Source organism: Dromiciops gliroides, chromosome 4 (assembly GCF_019393635.1).
Source record: "Dromiciops gliroides isolate mDroGli1 chromosome 4, mDroGli1.pri, whole genome shotgun sequence".
Classification (NCBI taxonomy): domain Eukaryota; kingdom Metazoa; phylum Chordata; class Mammalia; order Microbiotheria; family Microbiotheriidae; genus Dromiciops; species Dromiciops gliroides.
In genome coordinates, this window is record NC_057864.1 from 234560880 (window position 1) to 234585573 (window position 24694).

At 42.5% G+C, this 24694-nt stretch overlaps 3 protein-coding genes and 1 long non-coding RNA gene across 6 annotated transcripts in view; 2 read left to right on the forward strand and 2 right to left on the reverse strand.

The window, feature by feature from the left end:
• Positions 1–90: 90 nt before the first annotated feature.
• TMEM88 (transmembrane protein 88) lies at positions 91–1740 on the forward strand. The gene is made up of 2 exons (XM_044001219.1): positions 91–617; positions 1047–1740. Exons 1-2 carry the CDS (start codon positions 354–356, stop codon positions 1317–1319), a joined length of 537 nt encoding a protein of 178 aa, XP_043857154.1. The 5' UTR covers positions 91–353; the 3' UTR covers positions 1320–1740.
• A 511-nt stretch (positions 1741–2251) lies between these two features.
• On the reverse strand, positions 2252–5474 carry NAA38 (N-alpha-acetyltransferase 38, NatC auxiliary subunit). 2 transcript variants are annotated; one of them, XM_044001195.1, is made up of 4 exons: positions 5343–5474; positions 4076–4241; positions 3672–3858; positions 2252–3097 (listed from the first exon to the last, which is right to left on the reverse strand). In XM_044001195.1, exons 2-4 carry the CDS (start codon positions 4154–4156, stop codon positions 2985–2987), a joined length of 381 nt encoding a protein of 126 aa, XP_043857130.1. In that variant the 5' UTR covers positions 4157–4241; positions 5343–5474; the 3' UTR covers positions 2252–2984. The 2 variants fall into 2 exon arrangements, with proteins under 2 accessions (XP_043857130.1, XP_043857129.1); XM_044001194.1 differs by lacking the exon at positions 5343–5474 and adding an exon at positions 4527–4761.
• Positions 4869–9053, forward strand: LOC122753643 (cytochrome b5 domain-containing protein 1). Of its 2 annotated transcripts, none has more exons than XM_044001192.1 (4): positions 4869–5178; positions 5273–5349; positions 5458–5676; positions 6293–9053. In XM_044001192.1, the coding sequence occupies exons 1-4, from the start codon at positions 4986–4988 to the stop codon at positions 6521–6523; spliced, it is 720 nt and encodes a 239-aa protein (XP_043857127.1). In that variant the 5' UTR covers positions 4869–4985; the 3' UTR covers positions 6524–9053. The 2 variants fall into 2 exon arrangements, with proteins under 2 accessions (XP_043857127.1, XP_043857128.1); XM_044001193.1 differs by having other exon boundaries at positions 6242–6431.
• A 397-nt stretch (positions 9054–9450) lies between these two features.
• Positions 9451–24694, reverse strand: part of LOC122753647 — a 28768-nt gene continuing 13524 nt past the window's right edge. Inside the window, exons 3-4 of the long non-coding RNA XR_006356297.1 lie at positions 10049–10135; positions 9451–9692 (exon numbers count right to left, since the gene is read on the reverse strand). This is a non-coding gene — a long non-coding RNA (uncharacterized LOC122753647). The remainder of the gene's footprint in view (positions 9693–10048; positions 10136–24694) is intronic.

Here is a 24694-nt window from a genome sequence, read left to right on the forward strand (position 1 = left end):
AAAACCGTTTTGATAATGGGATTGTGTTAGTGTACAATCTAAGCAGGCGGTGGGACTGGGGGCGGCATTTGGGCACTAGTCTTGTGATGGGAGAGGCATGGTGGGGACGGAGATGGTGGGGAAGAAATCTGGATGGAGTGGGGGGAATGAAGTTGAGCAGAGGCACCCCCTACACATACATCTTCCAGAAACATTTGTGGAATGTCCAGAGCTCCAAACTCCAACCCCAAAATGAAAGGGGTGGAGGGGCCTAATCCCAGAGCCACATTCCAGGATAAGTTATAGGTGGGAGTGTGAGTGAGGAGAGGGTTGGGCCAGGGGGAGGGCAGGAAAGGGAGGATGACTGCTATATAATGGTTGGACACAAGTCACACAGCCAGGGTCTGGGTGCAATGGCAGAAGGCCCTAGAGATCATCAGCCACCACCTTACAGTGGGGCTCGGGGTGGGGGCTTTGAACCTCGAGACCCACTGGACTGCTGGGCCTGTGCGGTGCTGGTCACGGCCCAGAACCTGCTTGTGGCTGCCTTCAACCTCCTGTTGCTGGGTGTGGTCCTCGGAACAGTTCTGCTGCCTTCGGTCCTCATGTTGGGCTTTGGCTTCCTCTGCCACTCAAAGGTAACTACAGGCTCTGCCTTGGTAGCCTTTTTCCCATCTTCCCCTGGATTTTGCCCTCTCTCCCCCCCCCCCCACCGTTCCTTTGCTTGCTGAGGGGGTGGGGCGGAAGAGTGAGAGAGTTGAGCAAATAGCCCTCACCTTAAGGGAAAGGAGAAGCATTTGGCTAGTTAGATCCAAGAGGGGCCAGATGCCTAGGACAGAGCAGGGATCTCTTTAGGAGGCTGAGGGTTTTCTTGAGCTCACATTCCCACCTACTGATTTATATCCAGAGCCTGAAGAATTTTAGGGACCCTACCCCAACCTTAGAAGTCTGATCTCAATATAGGCTCCCACTTCCCAGCCCTGGACAGAGATCCAATGCAGAATTCTTCACTTTAGAGATCCTGGTGTGTGGGTCCCTTACCTCATTCCGCTTTTCCTCCATCCTAGTTCCTGCGCTCTCAGGCATCCCCCTGTACCGCCTACTTTCAGGACCCAGGGTTCACAGTGCTGCTGGTAGTGGGTTTCCTGCTCCTGGTGCCTTTGTTGATTCTCGCCTTAGCTGGTTACCGCCGCCTCTACTGCCGTCTCCGCCTTGCCGACTGCCTCGTACCCTATAGCAGGGCCATCTATCAGGATGGGGGACTCTCCCACCCTCCAACTCTAGGAGCCCCACAAGCATCCCAACCCCTTCCCACAGCCATTGGCAAGGTCTGGGTCTGAAAGGCACCTTCCTCCCCCAATTTAGACAATAGGGTCCACCCCAACTCCCAACTTAAACTTTTAGGAGGCTGTCATGTAGGGAGTAGTAGGCCTTTACACCTGAACTGGAAGCTCTAGAGAAGAATTCCACATCTGAACCAGTTACAGGAAACAGGGAACATTGGGATTGGTCCCACTGGAAAACATCATTATCTGGACTAAACATGAAAAACCTGCCATATCTGGATAGCCACTTCCCCTTCCCATGTGCACAGCTGAACTATACTCCATAGCACATTGGAACATGGGGGTTAGATGCCATTCTGAGTTTTGGAATATCTGGACTGAATCTCCCAAATGTTAATCCTAATTTCAAGTTATTCCAAGCTGAATGTTGGAAATGATGAGCTATTGTGTGGTTCCTGAATAAAATATTCATCAGTTGCAGACTTGAGTCTTTTGCCATGAACATCACTTTCTAGGGGTCTAGGAAACCAAGCAACTTTAGGTCTGAGCATAAGTGAAATATCTCTGGAAGAACTTTGTGGACAAGTAACCACTCCCTTTGCTGTTTGCAGAGGCTGGGAAAATCTAAGGCCACTAGACCTTCCACCCTTATCTTATCAGTAAGGTTTTCCTGACCAGATCCCCCAGGCCAGTCCCTGGGGTTCAACTTTCCTCACTAATGGCTGGTTTAGTAGATGGGAACTCTACCTCTGGCTCCCAGCCCTTGCTCCCTTTGGGAACCAGGTGTCCCAGCCAAGAGTGTTGTCTATTCTCTGACCCCAGTCAAGAGGAACTCTGTCTTGCCAGGCCGGGGCTAGAAACAATGAGACGTCCAGGACAGGATGGAGGGTCCCCCACACCCTCCCACTTGGGTCACCTTAAGGCCTTGGGGCATGTGTGTGAGTGCACAAGGGAGAATGGAACAGAGCAGCAACAGAAGGCAGGTATGTGTTCCTGGGTTTTATTCTAAACAAACTGACTTCCACAACCAGGCTTTTTGGCAACCATACTGCCTGAAATTTCCCTTCCAAGGATCCTTTACTACTACATCCTTCCCCGTTACCCCACCCTTTTCCTGCTGAGACAACCTGGAGTCAGTGAGTGAAGAGACCAACTTCACTTAGGGGTCCTGTAATGAATGAAGAGTAGAGATTTTCATTCCCCTTCTCTCTTAAGAGGCTTGGTATAGCCATATCTCCTAGGTGCTCAAGCCCAAAATAAAGTCAAGGTTGTTAATTCCATCAATTTACTGCAGAAGAAACTAATGCCCAGAAAAGCTGTAGCTTGTCCATGGTCCAATAGCAAACTAGTAGCAGAAGTCAGGAATATATAATAAATAGTACATTTTCTATTCTTTCTTCCCAGCCAATTCCTCTTGTGGGGAAAGGGAAGGAGGTGGGAAGAGGCTTATGTCATTGTTTTGGTTTCAGTGAACAGTATATTCTTTGTAATGAGCATCTCTCTCTGGGCCCTTAAAATCTAGAAGTTGGTTTTTCCTTCTCCAAGGCCCAAAATCAAGGTCAGGTAGTTGTTGACCTCCCAGCCACCCTCCCCACCCAAGCAGTACAAGGTCAATAGATCACAGGCTTTAATCAGAAGATGAATGAGGGAAGATGAAGGTAAGACAGAAAATCAAAGCTTCCCAGTCTGCCTTCCCTCGTGGGTGCTGAGGGCCAGGAGTCACAGGTAAGGAGGGCAGGTCAGACTCTCCCTTTGTACTTCAACAGAAACGATGTGGTGCCCAGGAACCATGGCCAGGCCCAGGACACGGGGCTCCCCAGCTGAGAAGGAATCTGAAAGAGAAAGGGGGGTGGGGATCGTGAGGGGAGTGTCAGGAAACGTGCAAAGCCATATAGTTGGTGCCTTCTGAATCAGTCAGGGCCTTTTAGTCATGGACAGTGCCCTAAGGCTTGGCAATCAGGAGACTCAGTTTTTAGCCCTGACTACCACAAACTTGGTGTGACCTTAAGCATCACCTATCTTCTCTGCAAAATGTAGTTAAAAGCTACCACATATACTAGTCACTGCCAACATTTCTCTAGAGTTCACCAAGCACTTTTCTTACAACCTGGCAAAAATGGGTAGTGCAAGAATTATCTCCATTTCTGGAGACAGGCCAACTAGAGCTTAGAAAAGTGATTTCTTTCCTCAAGTCAGTCTACGAGTGACAAGGCTAGAACCCAGATCTCAGGGCTCTCAAACCAGGATGCTGCCCCCTGGACCTAGGCTGCTTCAGCCGCTCTTCTAGAAAGGAAGAGCTCGGGTTCAAGCAGGTAGGCGAGGGGAATGGTTATACCAGGGGCACCCTTAGAGAATGTCTAGGAGAAACCCAGGCACGGGGGCACGGGCACGCGCACGCGATCTGACCCGTGGGCTTGAGGAACTCTTGCGCGGAGCCCAGGATGACATTGCAGTCGCGATCCGTGCACAGGAAGCAGCCCACCAGGGTCCGCCCGTCTGTCATGCGAATGCGCATGTTCTTGTTGAGCAGGCCCTCCAAGCGCCTGCGCGCACGAGCCGCCACCGCCGAGTCTTCGCGCTCTCCGTCAGAGTCCTGTAGCCCGGGGGGAGGGAGGACATAGCGTTCAGCTAGCCGGAGGATCTAGCGGAACTACATCTCCCAGGAGTCCCCACAGCCCAAGAGCGCTGGAATGAGGAAAAGCTGTCCCAAGGACTGCCGGGAGATTGTAGTTTTTGCCCTATCCGCCTCCCTACGCCTGTCCTCCCGTCGCTTTGCCCCCTCTCCCGATTCCGGTTGCCCCGCTGCTGACCCCAGCGCTGGAGCTGCTCTGCCGTCGGCTGCAGCAGCCGTTCTCCTCTCGCAGCAGTACGGTCGCCCCAGCTCCTGCCATCGGATTCCGGCAGCGGCTCCTCCTCTGGGGCCCCTCCTCGCCTTCTCCAGAAGCACTTAATGCGAGCACGGAAATCTCGCGGGAACTAGAGCAAACGAAGGGGCGGGGGAGGGGCGTGTCTTTAGGAGGGCTTAGGCTCCACGCCCTGTTTTTTCTCGCGATACCACCCAAACCAATGGCTCGAGTGCTCCCATCTCCTTGGCAACTTCTCGTTTCTCTAGAGCTCCGCCTGCCTTCTAGTATCTGTAGCTCGCTTAAAAAGTCGAGCGTAAGAATCTTGGCCCGTCCTCTTTAGTCTCCCAACGTATCGCGAGAAAACCACTAATCTTGACCTGTCAACCTATCTCAAGATGCTCAAGAATAGTCTCACCTCCTGTTGCTCTATTCCAGATTTGTACTTAGTCCCAAAATCCACCGTTTACTGCGGACATGGTGTGGCAAATAGCATGTTTATATGTCCCGCTCATTTCGTGTTCCCTGCTTCCGATCCCCATTAATCAGGAGCTCCGTCTTTTCGGTTAGGGAGCCGGACTACGGTTTCCGTGAAGCTGTGCGGCCGCAAAGCAACATTTCCCATCCCCCGACCCTTCCCGGAAAGGCAAAGAGGTCTCTTTCTTTTACTCTGACCTGCCACTCCCGTGGACGGTGGCCCTCAAAGGACAATGGTTCCCATGTCAGCAGGAAACCGCGTTCCCCCTCCCCCATAGGAGGAGCAGAGAAAAAGGAGAAAGCGGGTGTGGGGTAAGGTAGATAGTGGAAGAACCGAGGGTACACCTACGAGGAGGGTGTTAGAGGTCGTTTTCCGATTCCAACAAGGGAGCGGGGAGCGATGCTAGATGTGGAAGATGATGAAATCTTTGAAAAGCCGACCCGAGGGCTTGTGGCCGGCCCGAACATGCGGTATTTTCGGCGGCGCTATTTCAATATGGCCGAAGTGGCCAGGCATAACACGGCCGACGATCTTTGGGTAACCTACCTGGGCTCTGTGTACAACCTCACCTCGCTGGCCAAGGAACACAAAGGTGAGGCGTGAAGAGGTGGGGGGGGGGTGTTGTCGGGGGGGGGGGGAAGGATTCGATATCGGGCTACTATCCCTCCACCCCCCCCCCCCCGTAGGGAGCGTATTGATGAAACCCATTCTGGAGGCGGCAGGACAAGACATCAGCCATTGGTTTGACCCCAGTACCGGAGATGTGAGTTCCGAGGTCCCCTGACAGGAGAGGGTGGGGTCGTGGGGAGAGATTTCGAATCTCCCGAACACGGGGTAGGGGAAGTTGATCCGTGCGTTTCCTTCCCCGAAGATCCGAACGCACATAGACCCGCTGACCGGCTGCCTGAAGTATTACACCCCCAGGGGGCGCTTCGTGCACATCCCTCCGCAGCTGCCCCGTTCCGACTGGGCCAATGACTTTGGCCAGCCGTGGTGGAAGCAGACCCAGTATGAGGTGGGACTGCTCTCCTCCAAGACCCGGCTCATTCGAATCATCAACACGCTCACTTCTCAGGAACACAAGCTGGAGGTGAGAAGTGGGGGTGGTGGGGGGAAGGGTTGGGGCGGGGGAAGGGCAGAGAGCCCCCACCCCCAATAGGAAGGAGAACTCGAATCCTCCCACCAGACCCTAGGCTGGCTGACTGCCGGTTGTCCTCTGGGAGCTCTTTTGCTCAAGGAACTGTGGAGGGTTGCAGTTTTCCCCCTTGCATATCCTCCAAGGTTAGGGAATTTGGGCAGGGTACCTTACCTAAATTTTCTCAAATTCAGGCAATAGAATGTTGAGAGCTGGTTCCATTTGCATGCTGGGAGTTGTGATCATGCCGTAGACTACAAGAAAGTTTGTCTTCAGTTACTATATAGTAATCTTTTAGAACAGGACCCTTTAATTCTGGGAATGGGGAATGATACATTTTGAGTTTTATAGTTTACCAAATTAGTTCGTTGCTAGAGAGGCTGGAATTGTGAAGGTAAGGCTGTTAGGTTTCTATGTTCTGGAATGTGTCTCTTAGGGACTGTGTTGCATTCTAGGACCCCCAGTTCTCTGAATCCGTTGCAGGGTAAGAATTCTAGCCTCAGCTTTTTCTTTTCCTTAGCTGTGGGTTTGCCTTTAAGGAATCCTTCCAGAACTCTGATCCTTCATCTAGGTGGGGGCACTGGAGTCAATGTGGGAAATCCTTCACCGATATCTCCCTTACAATGCTCATGCTGCCAGCTACACTTGGAAATTTAATGGTGTCAACCTTGACATGGACAAGACCCTGGAGCAAAATGGGATTGCGGATGAGGATCAAGAGTTTGAACGACTTAATATGGACCCAGAGATGTATACACCTGCCTTGTTACTGTACTTCAATGATGACCTCACTGAACTATAAGGAGATACACATATAATATGTAGACTAGAGAGAGAACAGGGTGTATGGCTCAGTCTCTGTGCCCTGGGGAAAAGGGGGAAGCCTAAATCTAGTTCTTCATCCCACTCTTGAACTCAACTCTTAGCCTCTGCTTTCCACCAAGGCCCTATATCCCTTGGGAACTCAGGAGTCCTTTTCTTAGCCCCCATTTTATATAGCACACTGAAGATATTAGGATTTTTTTTTGTCAGGACCAGACAAAATAAGATTAATTTCAGCCAAGCAGCTTCATTAATAAGGTGAGAATACAGGAAGAGCTGGGGTCTTCTTTTTTCTTTTCTGTGAAGAGGTACTTCACAAGCATTAGGGTAAAAGAGTCTTGACTTAAAATGAAGCATGGAGGCAGTGAGGAAGACTTAGCATACAATAAGAATTTCATCATCTGTGCCCATTACTGGCCCACCTCTTCTCTAGGATTAAAGTGGGAAAACAAATCACCATGGGATTGGGGGGAGTACTTGAAGCACTTGAAACTGGGAAATCAACAAACATTTCTTAAGCACCTACTTTTTGAAAGTTCCGGTGCTGAACACTGGGTCACAGTGACAAAAATGAAACATCGATTAGCAGCTTAAATTCTACTGAGTGTAAGAAAAGCCACATGTCTGACATTATCTAGTAAGAATGGGTGTGTGCTCAGTTCAGCTAAATGTCATGCAGAAGCCTTATTCCATTCATTCTACCACTCCATCAAATCCTGTGTTCTGTCTCATACAGTGAAACTGGGCTTTTGAGCAGTCTTGGATGCATTCTGGGGCTAGGTCTGGAGTACAGTCAACCACCCCATCTCACTTGGAGTCACTGTTAGGAAAAAGATTAGAAAAACTGATTAGAAGCCAATAGGAGCTGTAGAAGGGAAAGGTTAAGCAGTGGATATGGAAAGGAAACAAACCCAGCAATCACTGGAGAAACCAGCGTGCAACTTTCTACTTCCCTTTTCATGGAGGTTTTCCTCCAAGGACATGGTGAAGTAGGTATTGTTCTTACTTTGGAGAAGGGGTGAACGAATATTGGAGATTTCATCATTAGTGGAGAAATATGAAAGAGGGGCCTAGAGACTAGGGAACATGCTACTGGGAGAGAAAAGTACTGAAGAATGTGTTTAAGAATGGGAATGGGGGCAGCTAGGTGGCTCAGAGCACCGGCCCTGGAGTCAGGAGTACCTGAGTTCAAATCTGGCCTCAGACACTTGACACCTACTAGCTGTGTGACCCTGGACAAGTCACTTAACTCCAATTACCTCACTAAAACAAAAAAAGGAATGTGCTAATGGTTAGAGTAAACGAGAAGGAAGATTTGATTTAGAAGGATGTGGGAAAGGTAATAAGAGAACCAAGCTCACTACATGCTGTCTTTCCCATGGGAAACTTTACAGGGTAGTTCTAACATGTACAGAAAAATCCTCCCAAAGAGGACTCATCCCATGTGGAATTATCCCCTAAAAACCAAGAGTGGAGGGTATCTAGTTGACCCCAAGGAGCTTCAGAGTAAAGTGAAATAGAGTGGACTCCTCCCAGAGTCAGATGTTAGTATCTTCTCTCCATATGCATGATACAGGCAGGAGTTGGTTGCTGCAGAAGCATGAAGAGAGCCAGACAGGAATTTTAAACATTTTTTTCAGGGGGAGGGCAGAGTAAAAGATGTCTATCATCCTCAGCAATCTTTCTGATACTCAACTATATTATAGAATCTATTCTCAGCTTAGCATATATACTATGCATTCCATCACTTCATTGAATACTATAGTCCTTACATGTTTATATATATATATATATATATATATATATATATATATATATATAATGCACTTAAATAAACTTGTAGGATCCTCAAGGATACAGACTAGATTGGACTAGATTGTTTATCGTTTTGTATCCCACCTACCCCCATACCACCTAACAGTTCTGAACACACAATAAGTACTGTGGCCTAAGCAGGTGCTCCCCTTATAGTTTAGGTCCAAAATTTGTACAAATGAAACACTCATGAAATCCATTTAAAAGTTAACAAAAGGGAGGGGCAGCTAGATGGCACAGTGGATAGAGCACTGGCCCTGGATTCAGGAGGACCTGAGTTCAAATCCAGCCTCAGACACTTAACACTTACTAGCTGTGTGACCCTGGGCAAGTCACTTAACCCCAATTCAATTGCCTCACTAAAAAAAAAAAATACAAAAGGGGATTTGTTTAGCCATCGTAGGAAAATGACTAAAGCAGTGAAGGGATGATCAGGCTATAGCATTAATTCAGCTGAGCATAGCCTTTCTGTATCTGTTTATCCTGCTAGCCTTTGGTCAGACAACTGAGGGGGGAGCTCCAACCTCTTAAGAGTCCTAGCTATTTTGTACCCAACTCACCAGGAATAGTTCTTGTTGTTCAGTAGTTGCTAACTCTTTGTGAGCCCATTGGGGGTTTTCTTGGCAAAGATACTGGTATGGTTTGCCATTTCCTTCTCATTTCCATTTCCAGCTCATTTTACAGATAAGGAAACTGAGGCAAACAGGGTTAAGTGACTTGCTCAGGGTCATACAGCTAATAAGTGTGTGAGGCTATATTTGAAGATGAGTCTTCCTGATTCCAAGTTCAGAGCTCTATCTGCTTTGCCACCCAGCTGCCTTAAGCCTTAGTACCCTGAATCAATCAAAACTAGAGGATAGTTTCAGTACCTTTTGTTTGTTTTTTTTGTGGGGCAATGGGGGTTAAGTGACTTGCCCAGGGTCACACAGCTAGTAGGTGTCAAGTGTCTGAGGCCGGATTTGAACTCAGGTCCTCCTGACTGCAGGGCCGGTGCTCTAGCCACTGCACCACCTAGCTACCCCTCAGTACCTTTTAATGAAACACTAGCTTAATTTTTCTAGAAAGAGGGGATCTCAGAATACTTGCTAAATAAATACTTTTTAATGAATGAATCTTGTATGAATTGGAGAAATGGAGGTAAGACTGGGTAATCGATGCATGGATCCTCTTTTCCAATTTATCTTCTAATTTCTTCTTATATGTTTCTTTGCCACTGTCACCACCACCTTCCCCCCCAAAAAAACAAAACAAAATATGGTTCAATCTCCTTTACATTGAACTTCAGAGGCAACCTTGCTTGTCTTTGGCCACTAGGTGGAGACTCTCCTCTGGGGCTGGAGGAAAGAGAAAGAAGAGAATCAAGAACTCAACAGGGTAACTTTTATAGGTGGGATACAAAGAGAGGAAAACAAAATCAGAAAAGGAATGTGTATGTTGGAGGCTCAGAGAAGGGGGATTTTGGACACAAGATCAGAGAAAGGGAAGACTAAGTCCAGAAAGATATTAAGACTTTTATGGGAAATAAAATCTAAAATGGATGACTTGAAAACACATATATGTGTATATATACATACATAATGCCCAGTATGTACAAGGCACTGTACTAAGAGTTAGGGAAGATGGAGATTTAAAACCAAGATGTATGTACTAGTGGAAAGGGCAATGGATTTAATTTATGTCTTTGGATTACCTTCAGTTACAACTTCGTAGCTTCAGTTTCCTTATGTAGAATGAGGGGATTGAATTATATGATCTAAATTTTTTTCCAGCTCCAAATCTGTCATGATGTGAGAAAACAATAAATGAATAATGCGGATAAATGAAATCTGCCACCTGTGGGAAAATTAAATAAACAAGCAACAACTTGTTAAATGACAAATAAGAAGCACAAATCGGGTTTTCAAACTTACTTAGTTGTCATACCTTTAGCAAAGATCATTCTCTGGGGGGAGCTGGTATCAGGACCAGAGAACCTGCCACTAGGAGTGTAGATGAGTGAGAAGACAGTGAGGTCCTTAGAAGTCCACACCAACAGAACTAGACTAGTTGGAGAGGACTCATTAGGAAAGAAGGTAAAGTTGTGTATGAGGATTGTTTCATTCATTCTTAGTGCCTATTCCTGAGGAGTAACCTAATAAATACCAATTGATTGATAGGTTTTGGTTTTTTTTTAAGTGAGGCATTTGGGGTTAAGTGACTTGCCCAGGGTATTAAGCGTCTGAGGCTGGATTTGAACTCAGGTACTCCTGAATCTAGGGCTGGTGCTCTATCCACTGCGCCACCTAGCTGCCCCGATTGATAGGTTTTTACATTTTAGGAGGAAGTCCCTTGCTCCCCAATGGAACTGTGAGAATGACTTCTGCCTTTTTTTTTTAATTCAACATTGGAAAATAACAGAGGATAACAGCCTTTGAATTGAGGGAAAAGCAAGAATGGGAAGACAGTTTTAGAGCTGCAGGGGTAATCCTATCCTAGATTATAGATATTTAGCCTTTGTGGAATGTATCTTTTTCTTTTTTCCTTTCTAAATAACATACTGGTTATCCATTAGGATCATTGATTTGGAGCTGGAAGGTACCTTTGAAGTCATCTAGTACATTTTTTTTTATGAGAGGTGAGAAAACTGAGGCCCAGAGAAATTGAATATTTTGCCCAAGGTATCACAGATAGTAAGTGGCATAAATTCAGGAGAGGAGGGACTGAGGCTAGTATAGAAATACTGATGAAGACTTTAGTTGGGGGACAAATTTCTGGAGAGAGCCTTCCTCTCTAGTGATCGTGCCTGTGGGTAAGGGGCATTAGGAAACACTAGAATTTTTCTGTGAATTTTTGTTAAAGGAATTCAGTTTTCCCATTGAACTCCATTATAAAATGTCTTTTACACCGGGAAATGTAACCTTTAGAATGTTAAAATGGGGTAAGTTTTTTAAAAAATGTTTTAAAGGAAAACTTAAAAAAACCAAAGAATAGTCAAAATGATAATGCTGTGTTGGTACTGCTATGGTACTTCTGTGAAGCTGTGGGTGCTTTCAGCTATACAGAATAAAACCTAACCATGTCTATATATCTTGTGTGACTCTAGTACATTCCTTTAAATATAAGATGGACACACCTGGTATGAAAACTAAATCACAAAATTTAAATACTTGAAAACAGTATCAGTAACTCTAGCAGTATACATACATACCTCACCCTGCCTTAAATGGCCTATCTCCTTATCCACTCATACATTTCCTATATAATATTCCTTTTACTATTTCTGGCATGTAAGTCATTGAAAATAAGTTCCAGCCTACTTGCATTTTTCCATTGCCCTTTAGGTCATTTTGACTCTTCAGAAATAGTGGTCCAAGATTCACAAGCATTGCGCTAAAAAGATGGTCCTTTTGTATCAACTGATTCAAGCGCAGTAAGCAGAACCAGAAAAACAATACATATAATAATGTAAATTCAAAAGACCCACTTTACACACAATGAAATGGAATGCTGTGTATATCAAGCTTGATCCCAGAAAAAAAACAAGAAAATGTACCTCCCTCTCTTCTTCATAGAGGTGGGAGATTAGATTTGGAACATCATCAGATTTGATTGATGTGCTAGTTTTGATGAATAATTCGCTGGACAGGGGAAAAGGGAATGACATATTTGGAAATGAAGTAATAAAAGTGAAAGATGATAAAGGTTTTGAAAGGTAGGTCTCTACGATAAGAAGCAACTTGGGATCATTTAAAGCATGGTACAATTTGCCAAAAGCAATTCAGCCCACTCACTTTTTCCTGGTTCAATTAACTGCCCATTTGTAGTATCTGTACTGATATGTACTAATGAACTAACTCAGTAGATTGGCCATCCAACTTCATACACAAATTCAGCACTGTTAAGGTATCTTAGACACCAACCCTCCTCATAATACAGATGAGTAAACTGAAGCCAAGAGAAATTATGTGATTTCCCAGTCATACAGGCATAGCCAGTATTTAAACCTAGGATTTCTGACTCCAAATCAAACACTGCTACATCATACTGCCTCCAGATAAGGAGCATTTTCATCCACTTAGTTTGTGGATTGTTCAGCTGATCTTTTTAGAGTAATCAGATTTCATTAAGAAGGCTCTACTACATGTATAACCTATGTCAAATTGCTTGCCTTCTCAATGGATGGGGGAGGGAGAATTTGGAACTCAAAAAAATTTTAAATGAATCTTAAAAATTGTTTTTACATGGTATTGGGGAAAAATAAAATAATGAAAAAAATTTTAAAGGCTCTGCAATATGCTTTATGCAATCAGTACAATCATCTTCAAAAAGAACTTTACCATCTATAGAGAATTCCATTTCTATTTGGACCTTGTCTGTGACATTTGTAAATAACTTTCATGGACATATATTTTGTTTCATGCCTTGTTTGACAATAACCAGGACGATTACTTCTGTGATTACATTTATCCAAGAATCTTTTTTTAAAGTGAGGCAATTGGGGTTAAGTGACTTGCCCAGGGTCACAACCAGTAAGTGTCAAGTGTCTGAGGCTGGATTTGAACTCAGGTCTGTCTGACTCCAGGGCCGGTGCTCTAGCCACTGCACCACCTAGCTACCCCCCAAGAATCTTTTGGTAGGATTGTAGTACTTCGCTCCTGGGCTGCTACTTAGAGAACACTGCCTGCTGTAAAAAATGCCAGATCCCAAAATGACTGATGAATAAGACACTATCCCACAGCTCATAGGTTTGGTGATGTTTTTGAACTTGCCTTTCTGAGACTAGTGGGACAGAGAAGCGGCTATTTCTTCTTGTGCATAGGATACGAAGGAGGAAGTGTGGTGAGTAGGATCAAAAGATGCATGATCTCTTGGTGCCTGGCCCCCCCCTGCCTGAGATTCACAGGCTGCTATTGTTGGGCAGTGGTAATCAGAATTCCTGTAAACATATACTATAACATATCAGGGTAGAAAGATGACCCCTCCAAAGTAAAATGATTAGATGATAACTTTCATGCTGTCCATCCTAATTCCAGTACATTTATGGGAGGAAGACAGGAGAGACGGAGATCTTCCCCCATATCCAGGCAAAGTGGCCAGTGCTCTTTTCTGTTACCACTCCCATTGTATCATGTGTGTCCTTCGATTATAAACAAAATCTGGAAGCTGCCTACACTTTTGTATGGTTAATATCTGAGCTAAGAGAGTTGGGAAGAGGTTTGGGTTTTTTTGTTTTTTGTTTTTGTTTTTTTCCTGAGATGCATGGTATCCCTGCTTCAATTAACTGTTACCTTGTATAGACTGGAATTTAGCCACAAAAGGCAGGATATACAATAGTTAGCAGGGATGGAAAGATAAAGCAAGGGTTTTATCAAGGATGGGAGAGAATGTGTATATTAATAGGCAGTATGGAAGCAGTAAAAGGGAGAGATTTACGATAAATGAGAGAATAGGGATGATGGAAGGGGCACATTTTTGGAGGGCATAGAATGGGATAGGATGATTTGTGCAGATAGAGGGGTTTGCTTTGGCTAGGAGAGGGGTCACTTCATGTGGGACAGGGGTGAAAGAAGATATGATGCAAAAGGCATCAAAGTGATAGATGAGGAAAGAAGAGGGAACTCTTGGTGAATCACCTCAATTTTTTCAATGAAATATAAGGCAAGGTTCTCAGTTGAGAGGGTAGGGCTAGGGAAAGCTATTAGGAGGAGGGAGGTTTGAGAAGAGATTACAAGGTTTGGAAGACACTGTGGTTAAGTGGGATAATGGGTTAATCTGGAATGTGTATAGGATTGCCTAGCAGCAGTGAAGGCCCAGTTGAGGTTATGTAACAAATCTAGTTGGTACAAATTTTGTGCTTTTCTCCACCTCCAGAGGGAGGGATCCAAGGCTAGGGCTTATGAGGGCACAACTGGAAATATGATATAGGTAGGAGATTCAGAAGGAACTGATTTACCAAGGGAAAAATAGGGAAGAGAATGTGGCTAATGTAGGGGTGACAGTCTAGGAGTGAACGAAGGGGCTGAGGGATTGAAGGTCACAGTATTCATGAAAAGCAGTCTGATAAGAGAAGGCAGAGGGAGATGTGGAAAAACTTCACTTAGAATCGACATGCATTTAGCCTAGAACATTTGGTAATGATGGGCTAATGACTCACTAAATAGAAAGATGGTAGTTGCCAGAAAGGGAACAATGGGGGCACTTTGATTATCAAGGTGGTCCAATATCGGTCCCTATCTCTGTGCTTTATGTGGAATGAACAATATCAGTGGAATAGATGGAGTCTCCACAGTCTCCAAGGGATTAGCCTACAGGAGGGAAAAAACACCTCCCCCTTCATTCCTTATCACGGCCATTGAAAAGTGAAATGATATGAAATCTTACTTTGTGTGTGCTGGATTCAGTGCCAGTCCATGCAAGCCCATTACCAAACATGAGGTTCTCATTTTGTCCTCACTGCTACTGACACCGTCTTGTGGTATGGCACTGGCATGCCTGCTTGGCATACCACGGCTGCCTGATTGTGCTGAATAAACATATACTTCTCCTATGCCTCTGCTCTGCCTCCATTTCCTCCGATTAAGAAACCCACTTCACTTCACTTTGGCAGGAGTGGACCAAGTATTTTATCACCTGGTGCTTTTATGTAGCCTATTAACCTTGTAGTGGCAGGCCTCACTGAATACCTGAATGGGTTTCTGAAATCTCTCCTGCCGACTTCCTTTCTGAGGTGATTTGTCCGTAATCATTGCTAGCTTACTAAAGGAGATAACTTTCCAATGAAGGAAAGGGGAGGAGGTGGGAGGGAGTTTTATTACTCACTGAAATCCCCCAAACACCTAGGCAAAATGTTTTTTGCCCCAAGCCTGGCTTCAATGGGAACATAGGCCCAATGTTGAAAGCATTAGCTCTAGATATCTTACCTCTGGGAAAAAATGCAGTATTTAACCTCACATTTGCCTTTTCCCCATCTCAATGAAAGCTGAGGAGTGCTTGGCAATGGAGGGATAGTGTACCTTAACTACACAGGAAAAGGTCAAATAATGGTGCAAAAGTGGGAGATAATGGAGGGGGCAGCTAGGTGGCACAGTGGATAAAGCACTGGCCCTGGATTCAGGAGAACCTGAGTTCAAAACTGGCCTCAGAAACTTAACACTTACTTAGCTGTGTGACCCTGGGCAAGTCACTTAACCCCAATTGCCTCTCAAAAAAAAAAAAGTGGGAGATAATGGAGATGTTACCCAAATTTGTTAACCCATGGGTAAAAATTAAGAGATGTGTAGGGGAAACCTTCACAGGACCTGGAAATTATTACATTCTGGGCCAAAAAGTGTGGTCTCATTTTGTGAGAAGTAGTAGCAAATGTCCCAAAAAACATGGAATGTATGGTAGAAAGAAGTGAGGGTAAATACTATCTCAAGCTGAGAGACATTGCAAGCTTTTGTTTCTAGGTATTTCTATTTTTTATTTTTTGGGGGGTGGGGCAATGAGGGTTAAGTGACTTGCCCAGGGTCACACAGCTGGTAAGTGTCAAGTGTCTGAGGCTGAGATTTGAACTCAGGTCCTCCTGAATTCAGGGCCAGTGCTTTATCCACTGAGCCACCTAGCTGCCACCCTCAGGTATCATTTTTCAGATATCTTAGAGTGAAGACATCTTTCTGGTCTTGGTGGGCAAGACTTCTGTTTCTGGATGTTTAGTGGTATCTTCCACTGTGATCTACTGATTTATCATCCAGGTAACACCATTAATGTTCTGACTTGAAGGTGTGTGTGTGTGTGTGTGTGTGTGTGTGTGTGTGTGTGTGTGTGTATGCTGTTATTCATTTTTTTTTAAAACTTTCCCTTAAAATATTTTTCATTGATAGCACATTATCACTACCAAGATTTGCCATTGTATTCTTCCCCTTTTTCCTCCAAGAGTCATCACTTAGAAATAAAGAAAAAAAATTCAACAAAATTAATCAACATTCTAAAAAAAAATCTGACATACTCTATGTTCCACACCTGGGTCCTCCACCTCTGCAAAGAAGCAGTGGGGAGGTGTCTTCTCACAGCTCTTCTTTGTGCTAAGTTTGGCCATTATCATTTTGTAGCATTAAGTTTCTGCTTTTTTTCCTTTCCTTTTGCAATGTTGTAGTCACTGTATATATTGTTTTCCTGGTTTTGCTTATTCACTTTGCATCAATTCATAGATGTCTATGAATACTTCCTGATAGTCCTCATATTCATTTTCCTATAGTCCAGTAATATTCCATTACATTAATTTTCCACAATTTGTTCTGGCCATCTACTTTGTTTCTAATTCTTTGTTACTACAAAGTGCCATTATAAATATTTTGGTGTACATGGGGCCATTCCTTTTGTCACTAATCTCCTAAGGGTATTTAACTGGCAAGGAAATTTCTGGGTTAAAGAGCATGGACAATTTTGTTACTCTTTTTGCACGATTCCAAACTGCTTTCTAAAAGAGTTGGACCAAGCCACATTTCCCCCAATAATGCACCCATCTTTCCACAACCTCTCCAACATTATCATCTTGAGTTTCAGGTGAAACATCAAGATTGTTTTGATTTGCATTTCTACTACTAATTATTTAAAAGCAGAGGTTCTTAACTTTTTTGTGTCATGGACACCTTTGGGCAGTCTGATGAAGCTGTAATATGCTGTATGTATCAAGTTTAAATATGAGTTATATTTTGAAGAACTCTCACTGTTTAATTTGATCACTGACAATGCTATACTAAAGATTAGTGGAAATCCAGCAGTTCAACAGCTAAAGAAGTAAAAGAATCCAGAGACAACTAGAAACCAGAATCCAGAGACAGCCAGAGTCCAGAATCTGGACTGGAATCCAGTTTCCCTGATGACATCTCAACACTCAAAGAAGATAAGATTTCAGACTTTAAATTAACATTTTTATTTTTTCCTTCTGTTATTATATATACCATCTGTAATATGTATTTTCTGCAGAGGCCCTCCCTCTGTAGACATTGTCAAAGCACGGGTCAATGAGGGACTGTCCCTCTGAACAAAATTTTCCCTTTCTCCCTTTCCTATATTGTTATTAACATATTGTTTGTTGGCACAGGGTATGATATTCTGTTATTTTTTACTATTTCATCAAGGAAACAAAGGGAGGAATGTGATAAAATAATGGAATTTCGCAGACGCCCAGGGGTCCCACCTGATTGATTTAGTATTCTTTGAGAAACCAACTAAGTACCTACTTGGGATGATTAGATATAGGCCACACCTGGCCTGCCCTGAGTGCCTATACTACTGATGTCATCAGGGGGACCACTCTTGGTCAAGCAACTTGAAGGACCTTCCCCTTTGGGGGAAGGAGAGGGAAGGTAGAAAAGAGAACGCTGAGGCTGGGAGCTCTCTCCTTCCTGTTGGTGAGCTTCCGAGAGCAGACTGGAGAGGGATTACACAACTGACTCCCATAGAAACTACGGACCCCAGGTGGTGAGTTAATAGAAATGAGGCCAGCTCTTTGAATTAGCTGAGCTGGAAGCAGGTTTGGGGATTAAGCCAATCTTTGCTAGAGCCAGGGAGCTTATCCATTTTTATCTTCCCCTATTCCCTTGTCACTGGCTTTATTAACTTCACCTTTGTTATATATTTTATTCCCATTAATAAAACCTGATTTGTTTGTGAAAAAGAGGCTGTTGGGGCAGCTAGGTGGTGCAGTGGATAAAGCACTAGGCCTGGATTCAGGAGTACCTGAGTTCAAATCTGGCCTCAGATACTTTATACTTACTAGCTGTGTGACCCTGGGCAAGTCACTTAACCCCCTTTGCCCCGCAAAAAAAAAGAAAAAGAAGCTAACAGCTTTTTTTGTTTTGTTAATCTCCTTTTATATTAGCTTGGGAGAAATAATTTTAAAAAGCACTTTGGAAGAGAGGAAACTTTGGACCTAGAGGTCCCTCATTATTTTCTGAACCCCAATATTATGGTGAGTCACCAATTAACTCTCCCCATATTAAATTTGGCCCCTACAAAGCCTATGCACCCTTTCTCAGAATAATGTTTTTAAATTATAAAATACAGTAGGATTACAAAGAAAACTAATTTATCAAAACATTTTTTTAAAAATCAAGTTTGTTAGAACCTGAAGTTAACCCCTGATTTAAAACATTTTATGTGGTGGTTATTAATTTACAACTGAGACTTTGGGTTTAAAATGGTGACCTAGAGAAACCCAGATTTCTCTAAAAATGTACCAAAAAGAACAATTAATAAGAAAATCAAAGACAAATATCTACATAAGCTCCTTCCTACAATTTGGGACTACACAAAAAGACTACCAGCCTGTGGACACAGGCCAAGAATGGTAGAAGCCACAGAACCCAAGCAGCTTGAGCCAGGGAATGAAGCCACAGCAGGAAATAAAGTCAAACTAGCACCTAGATAGTGCAGGGTCCAGGCAGCTCAAGCCAGAAACACTGCACATGATATTATAATTGGCTTGAAACCAGAAAAATTGATAATACCCAACTTGTTGGTCTGTTGGAACCATAGGGGAAAAAAAAAGAATGGAGCCAATTTCCAGTTTGAGACTGTACAAGGATAAGGAGACTGTGAAGGGGTTGAAGCTAAAACCCAAGCTGACCTACTAGGAATTCTTGCAGAAGATAGAGTTTACTCTTAGCCAGCACCACTGTATCTAGAATACAGTAGCATCATAGAAGTAGCATCCAGAACATAGAGAGGACAGTACAAAGCAAGGCCTGACACTCCATTTCAAGAGTATGGGATGGGTTGGGGCAGCTAGGTGGCGCAGTGGATAAAGCACCAGCCCTGGATTCAGGAGTACCTGAGTTCAAATCCGGCCTCAGACACTTGACACTTACTAGCTGTGTGACCCTGGGCAAGTCACTTAACCCCCATTTCCCTGCAAAAAAAAAAAAAAAAGAGTATGGGATGGAACTCAGTCTGAACTAAGCACAAAGTCCTAATTCCAAAAAGTGAGTCTAAAGATAAATAGAAAGAGCAAAATTAAAAAAAAAAAATGATTTGGCCTCAAGAACTACAAGAGTACCTAGAAGAAATAAATCAAGAAATAAAAAATGAAATGAGTTCTGTAAGGACAAAAAAAAAAAAGACATCAGAACAGAACCAAATTGCAGGTGAGAAGCCACATGGAAGTAGGGAAAACCCTAGAAAAAGATTTAAGAAATCAGAACTTAATAGCTCCCTGAGATAACCAAAAAATTAGAAAAAAGTCAAAAGACTAAAAAAAATGAATACAATATAAGGTATCTACTATAAAATCAACCAATAATTTAAGAATCAATGGATTTCCTGAAAACTAGAAGCAAAGGAAAAATCTGAGCATCAAATCTCAGGAAATAATAAAAGAAAACTGTAATCTAGCTCCTGCAAGAAACTCCAAATTGAAAAATGCTTAGTAATGTCACAGCCAAAAGTTAGAGCTTCTAGGTCAAAGAAAAAGTTCAAGTACCAAGGAACCACAGTCTTTTGTGGTCTTACAAAAGACCTGGCAGCTACTACTAAAAAGGAGAAAAAAGTCTTGGAATAAAGTATTCCCAAAGGCAAAAGATAAAGACTTACAACCAAAAATAACTTACCCTGCAAAACTGAGCATAATCTCATAAGCTAAGAAAAAAATAATGTACTTAATTTAAAAAATAGATTTTTTAAGCATTTTGAATTAAAAGACCAGAGCTGTAAAAAATCTATCAAACACTAGAGACAAAAAAACCTAGAAAGGAAAATTATATTTGAACAGTGGAATGAGGCTAAATGATGAGAGAGTGCTTACATTCTAATGGGAGAAGGAAATCCCTTTACTAAGTTCTTAGTATGTACTAGGCACAGGGCAAAGTGCTTTGCAAATAGTACTACTAACATGGGGAAAAGAAACAACTGTTCTCAAAAAATGATGTAGGCATCAACCCCTGAAAAGACTTCCATTCCACGACTACACCTAGAGGACATCTGAGAAAAGACTTTCAGAGACTTTAAATGAAGTTTTTTTTTTTCTTTTTCTCTTTCTGTTGTAATATGCACCATCTGTAACATGTACTCTCTGCAGAGGCCCTCCCTTGGCAAGACCAATGTCAAAGCGTCGGTTCATGAGGACAAAAGACCACCCCTCTGGACAAAACTTTCCTCTCGCCCTTTTCTATATTGTTATTAACATATTGTTAGTTAGCATAGGTTATTATATTCTGTTATTTTTTACTGTTTCATCAAGGAAACAAAGCAGGGAACTGTAACGATTGGAATGATGCCACCTGCTGGAGACTTACTGTAGAAAAGTTCCGCCATGAAAGGAAGGTCTTTGAGGGCAAGAACATGCATCTTTTCTTTGGCATCAGGAAGCGACGTTGGCTAGTGGGAGGAAGAAGGAAGAGACTGGCACTCTGTCTCGTGCTCTTTCCTTTGGACTCTGGTGGAGAGCAGAGCTAGAAATATCCTCTCCCTTTAATAGATAGATGAATGTAGGCCTTTTTCTCTCTGTTTACCAAATTCTTATTCTCCTTAATAAATGCTTAAAAGCCTAAAAAAAAAAATATGGTGTAGGGATGGCCTGATTTCATATTGGGTTTTGTTTTGTTTTTGGTGAAGCAATTGGGGTTAAGTGACTTGCCCAGGGTCACACAGCTAGCAAGTGTCAAGTGTCTGAGGCCGCATTTGAACTCAGGTACTCCTGAATCCAGGGCCAGTGCTTTATCCACTGTGCCACCTACCTGCCCCCCTTCATATTGTTTTTAAGAGAAGAAAGAAAAGATATAGTAGGAATGCAATGAAGATTAAAGGGGAGGAACTTGCTATCTTTCCTAATTAAGGGTCTTGAGAAGTACAATATAAAAACATGGAGCAGGGAGGTAGGGAAAGAGAACATCCCATGAACCTCCCTCTTATCTAACCTGGAAAAAGGCTGAATACAAATGCAAATATTTTAGAAAAAAACATAAATTCATTCTGTAAAGCAGTTAACCAATATTTATTAAGCACCTACCATGTGCCAGGCACTGTGCAAAATACTGGTGATAAAATTAAAAGACAAAAGACAGTCCCTGTTCTCAAGGAGCTCATGGGAGTCTAATGGGAAAGACAAGGTGCAAATAACCATATACAAATAAGATATATACAGGTTAAATTGAAAATATTCAACACAGGGAAGGTACTAGCATTAAGAGAGATCAGGAAAGGTTTCTTTTAGTAGGTTAGATTTTAGCTGGGACTTGAAGGAAGTCAAAGAAAGCAGCTAGGGGCAGCTAGGTAATACAGTGAATAGAGTGCTGGCCTGGAGTCAGGAGTACTCATTTTCCTAAGTTCAAATTTGGCCTCTTACTAGCTGTGTGACCCTGGATGAGTCACTTAACCCTGTTTCGCCTCAGTTTCTCATCTGTAAAGTAAGCTGGAGAAGAAAATGCCAAACCATTCCAGTATCTTTGCCAAAAAAACCCCAAAAACAAACCCAAATGGGGTTGAGAAGTCAGACATGACTAAAAAGATGACAATGACAACAACATGGAAGCTGGGGAGAACATTCCAGGCATGTGACACAGCCAGTAAAAAGACATAGAGTTGGGGCAGCTAGGTGGCACCAGCCCTGGAGTCAGGAGGACCTGAGTTCAAATCTGGCCTCAAACACTTGATACTTACTAGCTGTGTGACCCTGGGCAAGTCACTTAACCCCAATTGCTTCACACCAAAAAAAAAAAAAGACATAGAGTTGGAGAGAGCAGATTTGGGGAGCAATTAATCAATAGTAAATAGACTTTAACTTCAGTTGGGGGACCATAAAGAAAGGAGAAAAAACATATCAGGAATGGACTCATAGAAGAGAGGGGCAGAGAAATACGATCTGACGAACTTAAACTTATAGAAAATTTGATCACATTACTTTTCTTTTACTACTTTCTTCACTATAAAAAGAGTAGAGGACAAAGACTGGGAAAATGTAAGAGGAAATGATGGAGAGAAAGACACAATTATAGCTGTGAAAGTGAATAAATTGAACTCACCCCATAAAATGAAGGAAAGTAGCAGAATGGGTTAGAAAGAAGAAATCAACAATATGCTGCTTATTAAAAACATATCTGAAACATAGAAATTCACACAGAATTAAAATGAAGAGTTAGAGAAAAACTGATTTGCCCCAAGCAAATTTTAAAAATCAAGGGTGGCAACTTTTTTTTTTTTGATAGGGCAATGAGGGTCAAGTGACTTGCCCAGGGTCACACAGCTAGCAAGTGTCAAATGTCCAAGGCTGGATTTGAACTCAGGTTCTCCTGAATCCAAGGCCAGTGCTTTATCCACTGTGCCACCTAGCTGCCCCCTGGGTGGCAACCTTAATATCAAGCATGGCAGCAGTAAAAAATAGACATGATTAAATGAGCTATGCAGGGAAGTTGCATATATATATATATGCACTAAACGGCATAGCACCTAAATAATTTTAGGAAAATCTAATTTAATTGCAAGGAGAAAGGAGGTAAAACTATAGGAGCTGGAGAACCTTATGTGCCCCTTGCAGACCTAAATAAACCTAATGAACAGATAAAAAAGAAAGAAGGACTTCAATAGAGTTTTAGTAAAGTTAAATATGATAGATTTTTGGCGACTACTAAATGGGAAACCAAGGAATTTTACATATATTAAGATGTGCGCTAGGGCAGCTAGGTGGCGTAGTGGATTCAGGAGCGCCTGAGTTCAAATCTGGCCTCAGACACTTGACATTTACTAGCTGTGTGACCTTGGGCAAGTCACTTAACCCTCATTGCCCCACCAAAAAACAAAACCAAAAATAATAAAAAATAAAAGATGTGCACAACATCTTTATAGAAAATGACTGTCCTGGGGCATAAAAACCTTATAAACAAATACAAGAAAAATTAAGCACATCTTTTAATGAACATAATACAATAAAAAAATTATTATCAGTCAAGGGCCTCTGATCAGAGTTCAAACTTAAATGGCCAATAAATAATATAATGCTAGAAAATTGGTGTGTCAAAAAAAACTCCACAGAAACAACAGATAACTTCATTTAAAAAATAATGGTACTATAATACCCAGAACTTTGGGGATGATGCCAAAGTAGTTCTTAGGGGAAATTTTGTATTTTTAAACACTTTCATTAACAAAAAGAGAAAGAACTGATCAATGAATTGAGCATGTTTACTAAGAAAAATTAGAAAAGCAAGAAATCAAAAAACTAAATATAGGGGCAGCTAGGTGGCGCAGTGGATATAGCACCGGCCCTGGAGTCAGGAGTACCTGAGTTCAGGTCCGGCCTCGGACACTTAACACACACTTACTAGCTGTGTGACCCTGGGCAAGTCACTTAACCCCAACTGCCTCACTAAAAAAAAAAAAAACAAAAAAAACCCTAAATATAAAAACAAAAATCTTCAAAACCAGGTATAAATTAAAACCAAACCCCTCACAATTAATGGATAAATATAAATGGAAGTTTGTTGTTTTGAAAAGCTAATAATCATTCATTTTAATTAAGAAGAGATAGGAAAGCTAATCAAAGCCAAAATCAGAGATGAAAGAGAATTCATAACAGATGATGAAGAAATCAAAGAAATTAGAAATTTCTGCCAGATTACATGATTACAAAACTGAAAACACAGATGAAAAAAAAATTTACAAAAACTATAAAATACTCAGATTAACAGAACAAGAAATCGAGAATTTAAATAATCTAACTTCAGAAGCTAAATAAACCATAAATTATCACCCAAAGAAAAAACCTCCAGAACCCAGCTGGGTTAACAAGTAAACTATCCCAAATAATTAAAGTACAATTAATTTTAATTTAACAACAACTGTTGATGAAGTAATAATAAGGAAATTCTGTATTCTCTCAAACGCCTATAAGGCAAAGATAGTCATGAAATCCAAACCAGGGAGAGATTAGAGAATGAAAGCTACAGACCAATATCACTAATAAATATCTATGAATAAATACTGAAATATTAATATAGAAACTACAGGGGCATATTAAAAAGATTACACACTATGACCAGGTGGTTTTATGCCAGGAATGTAGCCTGGTTCAATATTAAGAATACCATAATGGGGAAGCTAGGTGGCCCAGTGGATAGAACATCAGCCCTGGAGTCAGGAGTACCTGAGTTCAAATCCGGCCTCAGACACTTAACACTTACTAGCTGTGTGACCCTGGGCAAGTCACTTAACCCCAATTGCCTCACTAAAAAAAAAAAAAAAAGAATACCATAAGCAGGTAATGCCAATAACAAAACCAATAAAAATTGTAGTTATCAAATCAAAAGTTGCAGAAAAAGCTTTTGACAATTATACCATCCTTTGATGTTTAAACTCCCCCACTAACAAACAAATAGCACCTTTT

Excerpts from the sequence above, each read along its gene's own strand:
- TMEM88 (XM_044001219.1), top strand. The coding sequence starts at position 354 with ATGGTTGGACACAAGTCACACAGCCAGGGTCTGGGTGCAATGGCAGAA. Across the intron at positions 618-1,046 it reads GCTTCCTCTGCCACTCAAAG|TTCCTGCGCTCTCAGGCATC; the intron begins GTAACTACAGGC and ends CCTCCATCCTAG.
- NAA38 (XM_044001195.1), bottom strand. The coding sequence starts at position 4,156 with ATGGCAGGAGCTGGGGCGACCGTACTGCTGCGAGAGGAGAACGGCTGC. Across the intron at positions 3,859-4,075 it reads AGAGCAGCTCCAGCGCTGGG|GACTCTGACGGAGAGCGCGA; the intron begins GTCAGCAGCGGG and ends CCCGGGCTACAG. Across the intron at positions 3,098-3,671 it reads AGAGTTCCTCAAGCCCACGG|ATTCCTTCTCAGCTGGGGAG; the intron begins GTCAGATCGCGT and ends TTTCTCTTTCAG.
- LOC122753643 (XM_044001192.1), top strand. The coding sequence starts at position 4,986 with ATGCTAGATGTGGAAGATGATGAAATCTTTGAAAAGCCGACCCGAGGG. Across the intron at positions 5,350-5,457 it reads TTGACCCCAGTACCGGAGAT|ATCCGAACGCACATAGACCC; the intron begins GTGAGTTCCGAG and ends CCTTCCCCGAAG. Across the intron at positions 5,677-6,292 it reads CTCAGGAACACAAGCTGGAG|GTGGGGGCACTGGAGTCAAT; the intron begins GTGAGAAGTGGG and ends TCCTTCATCTAG.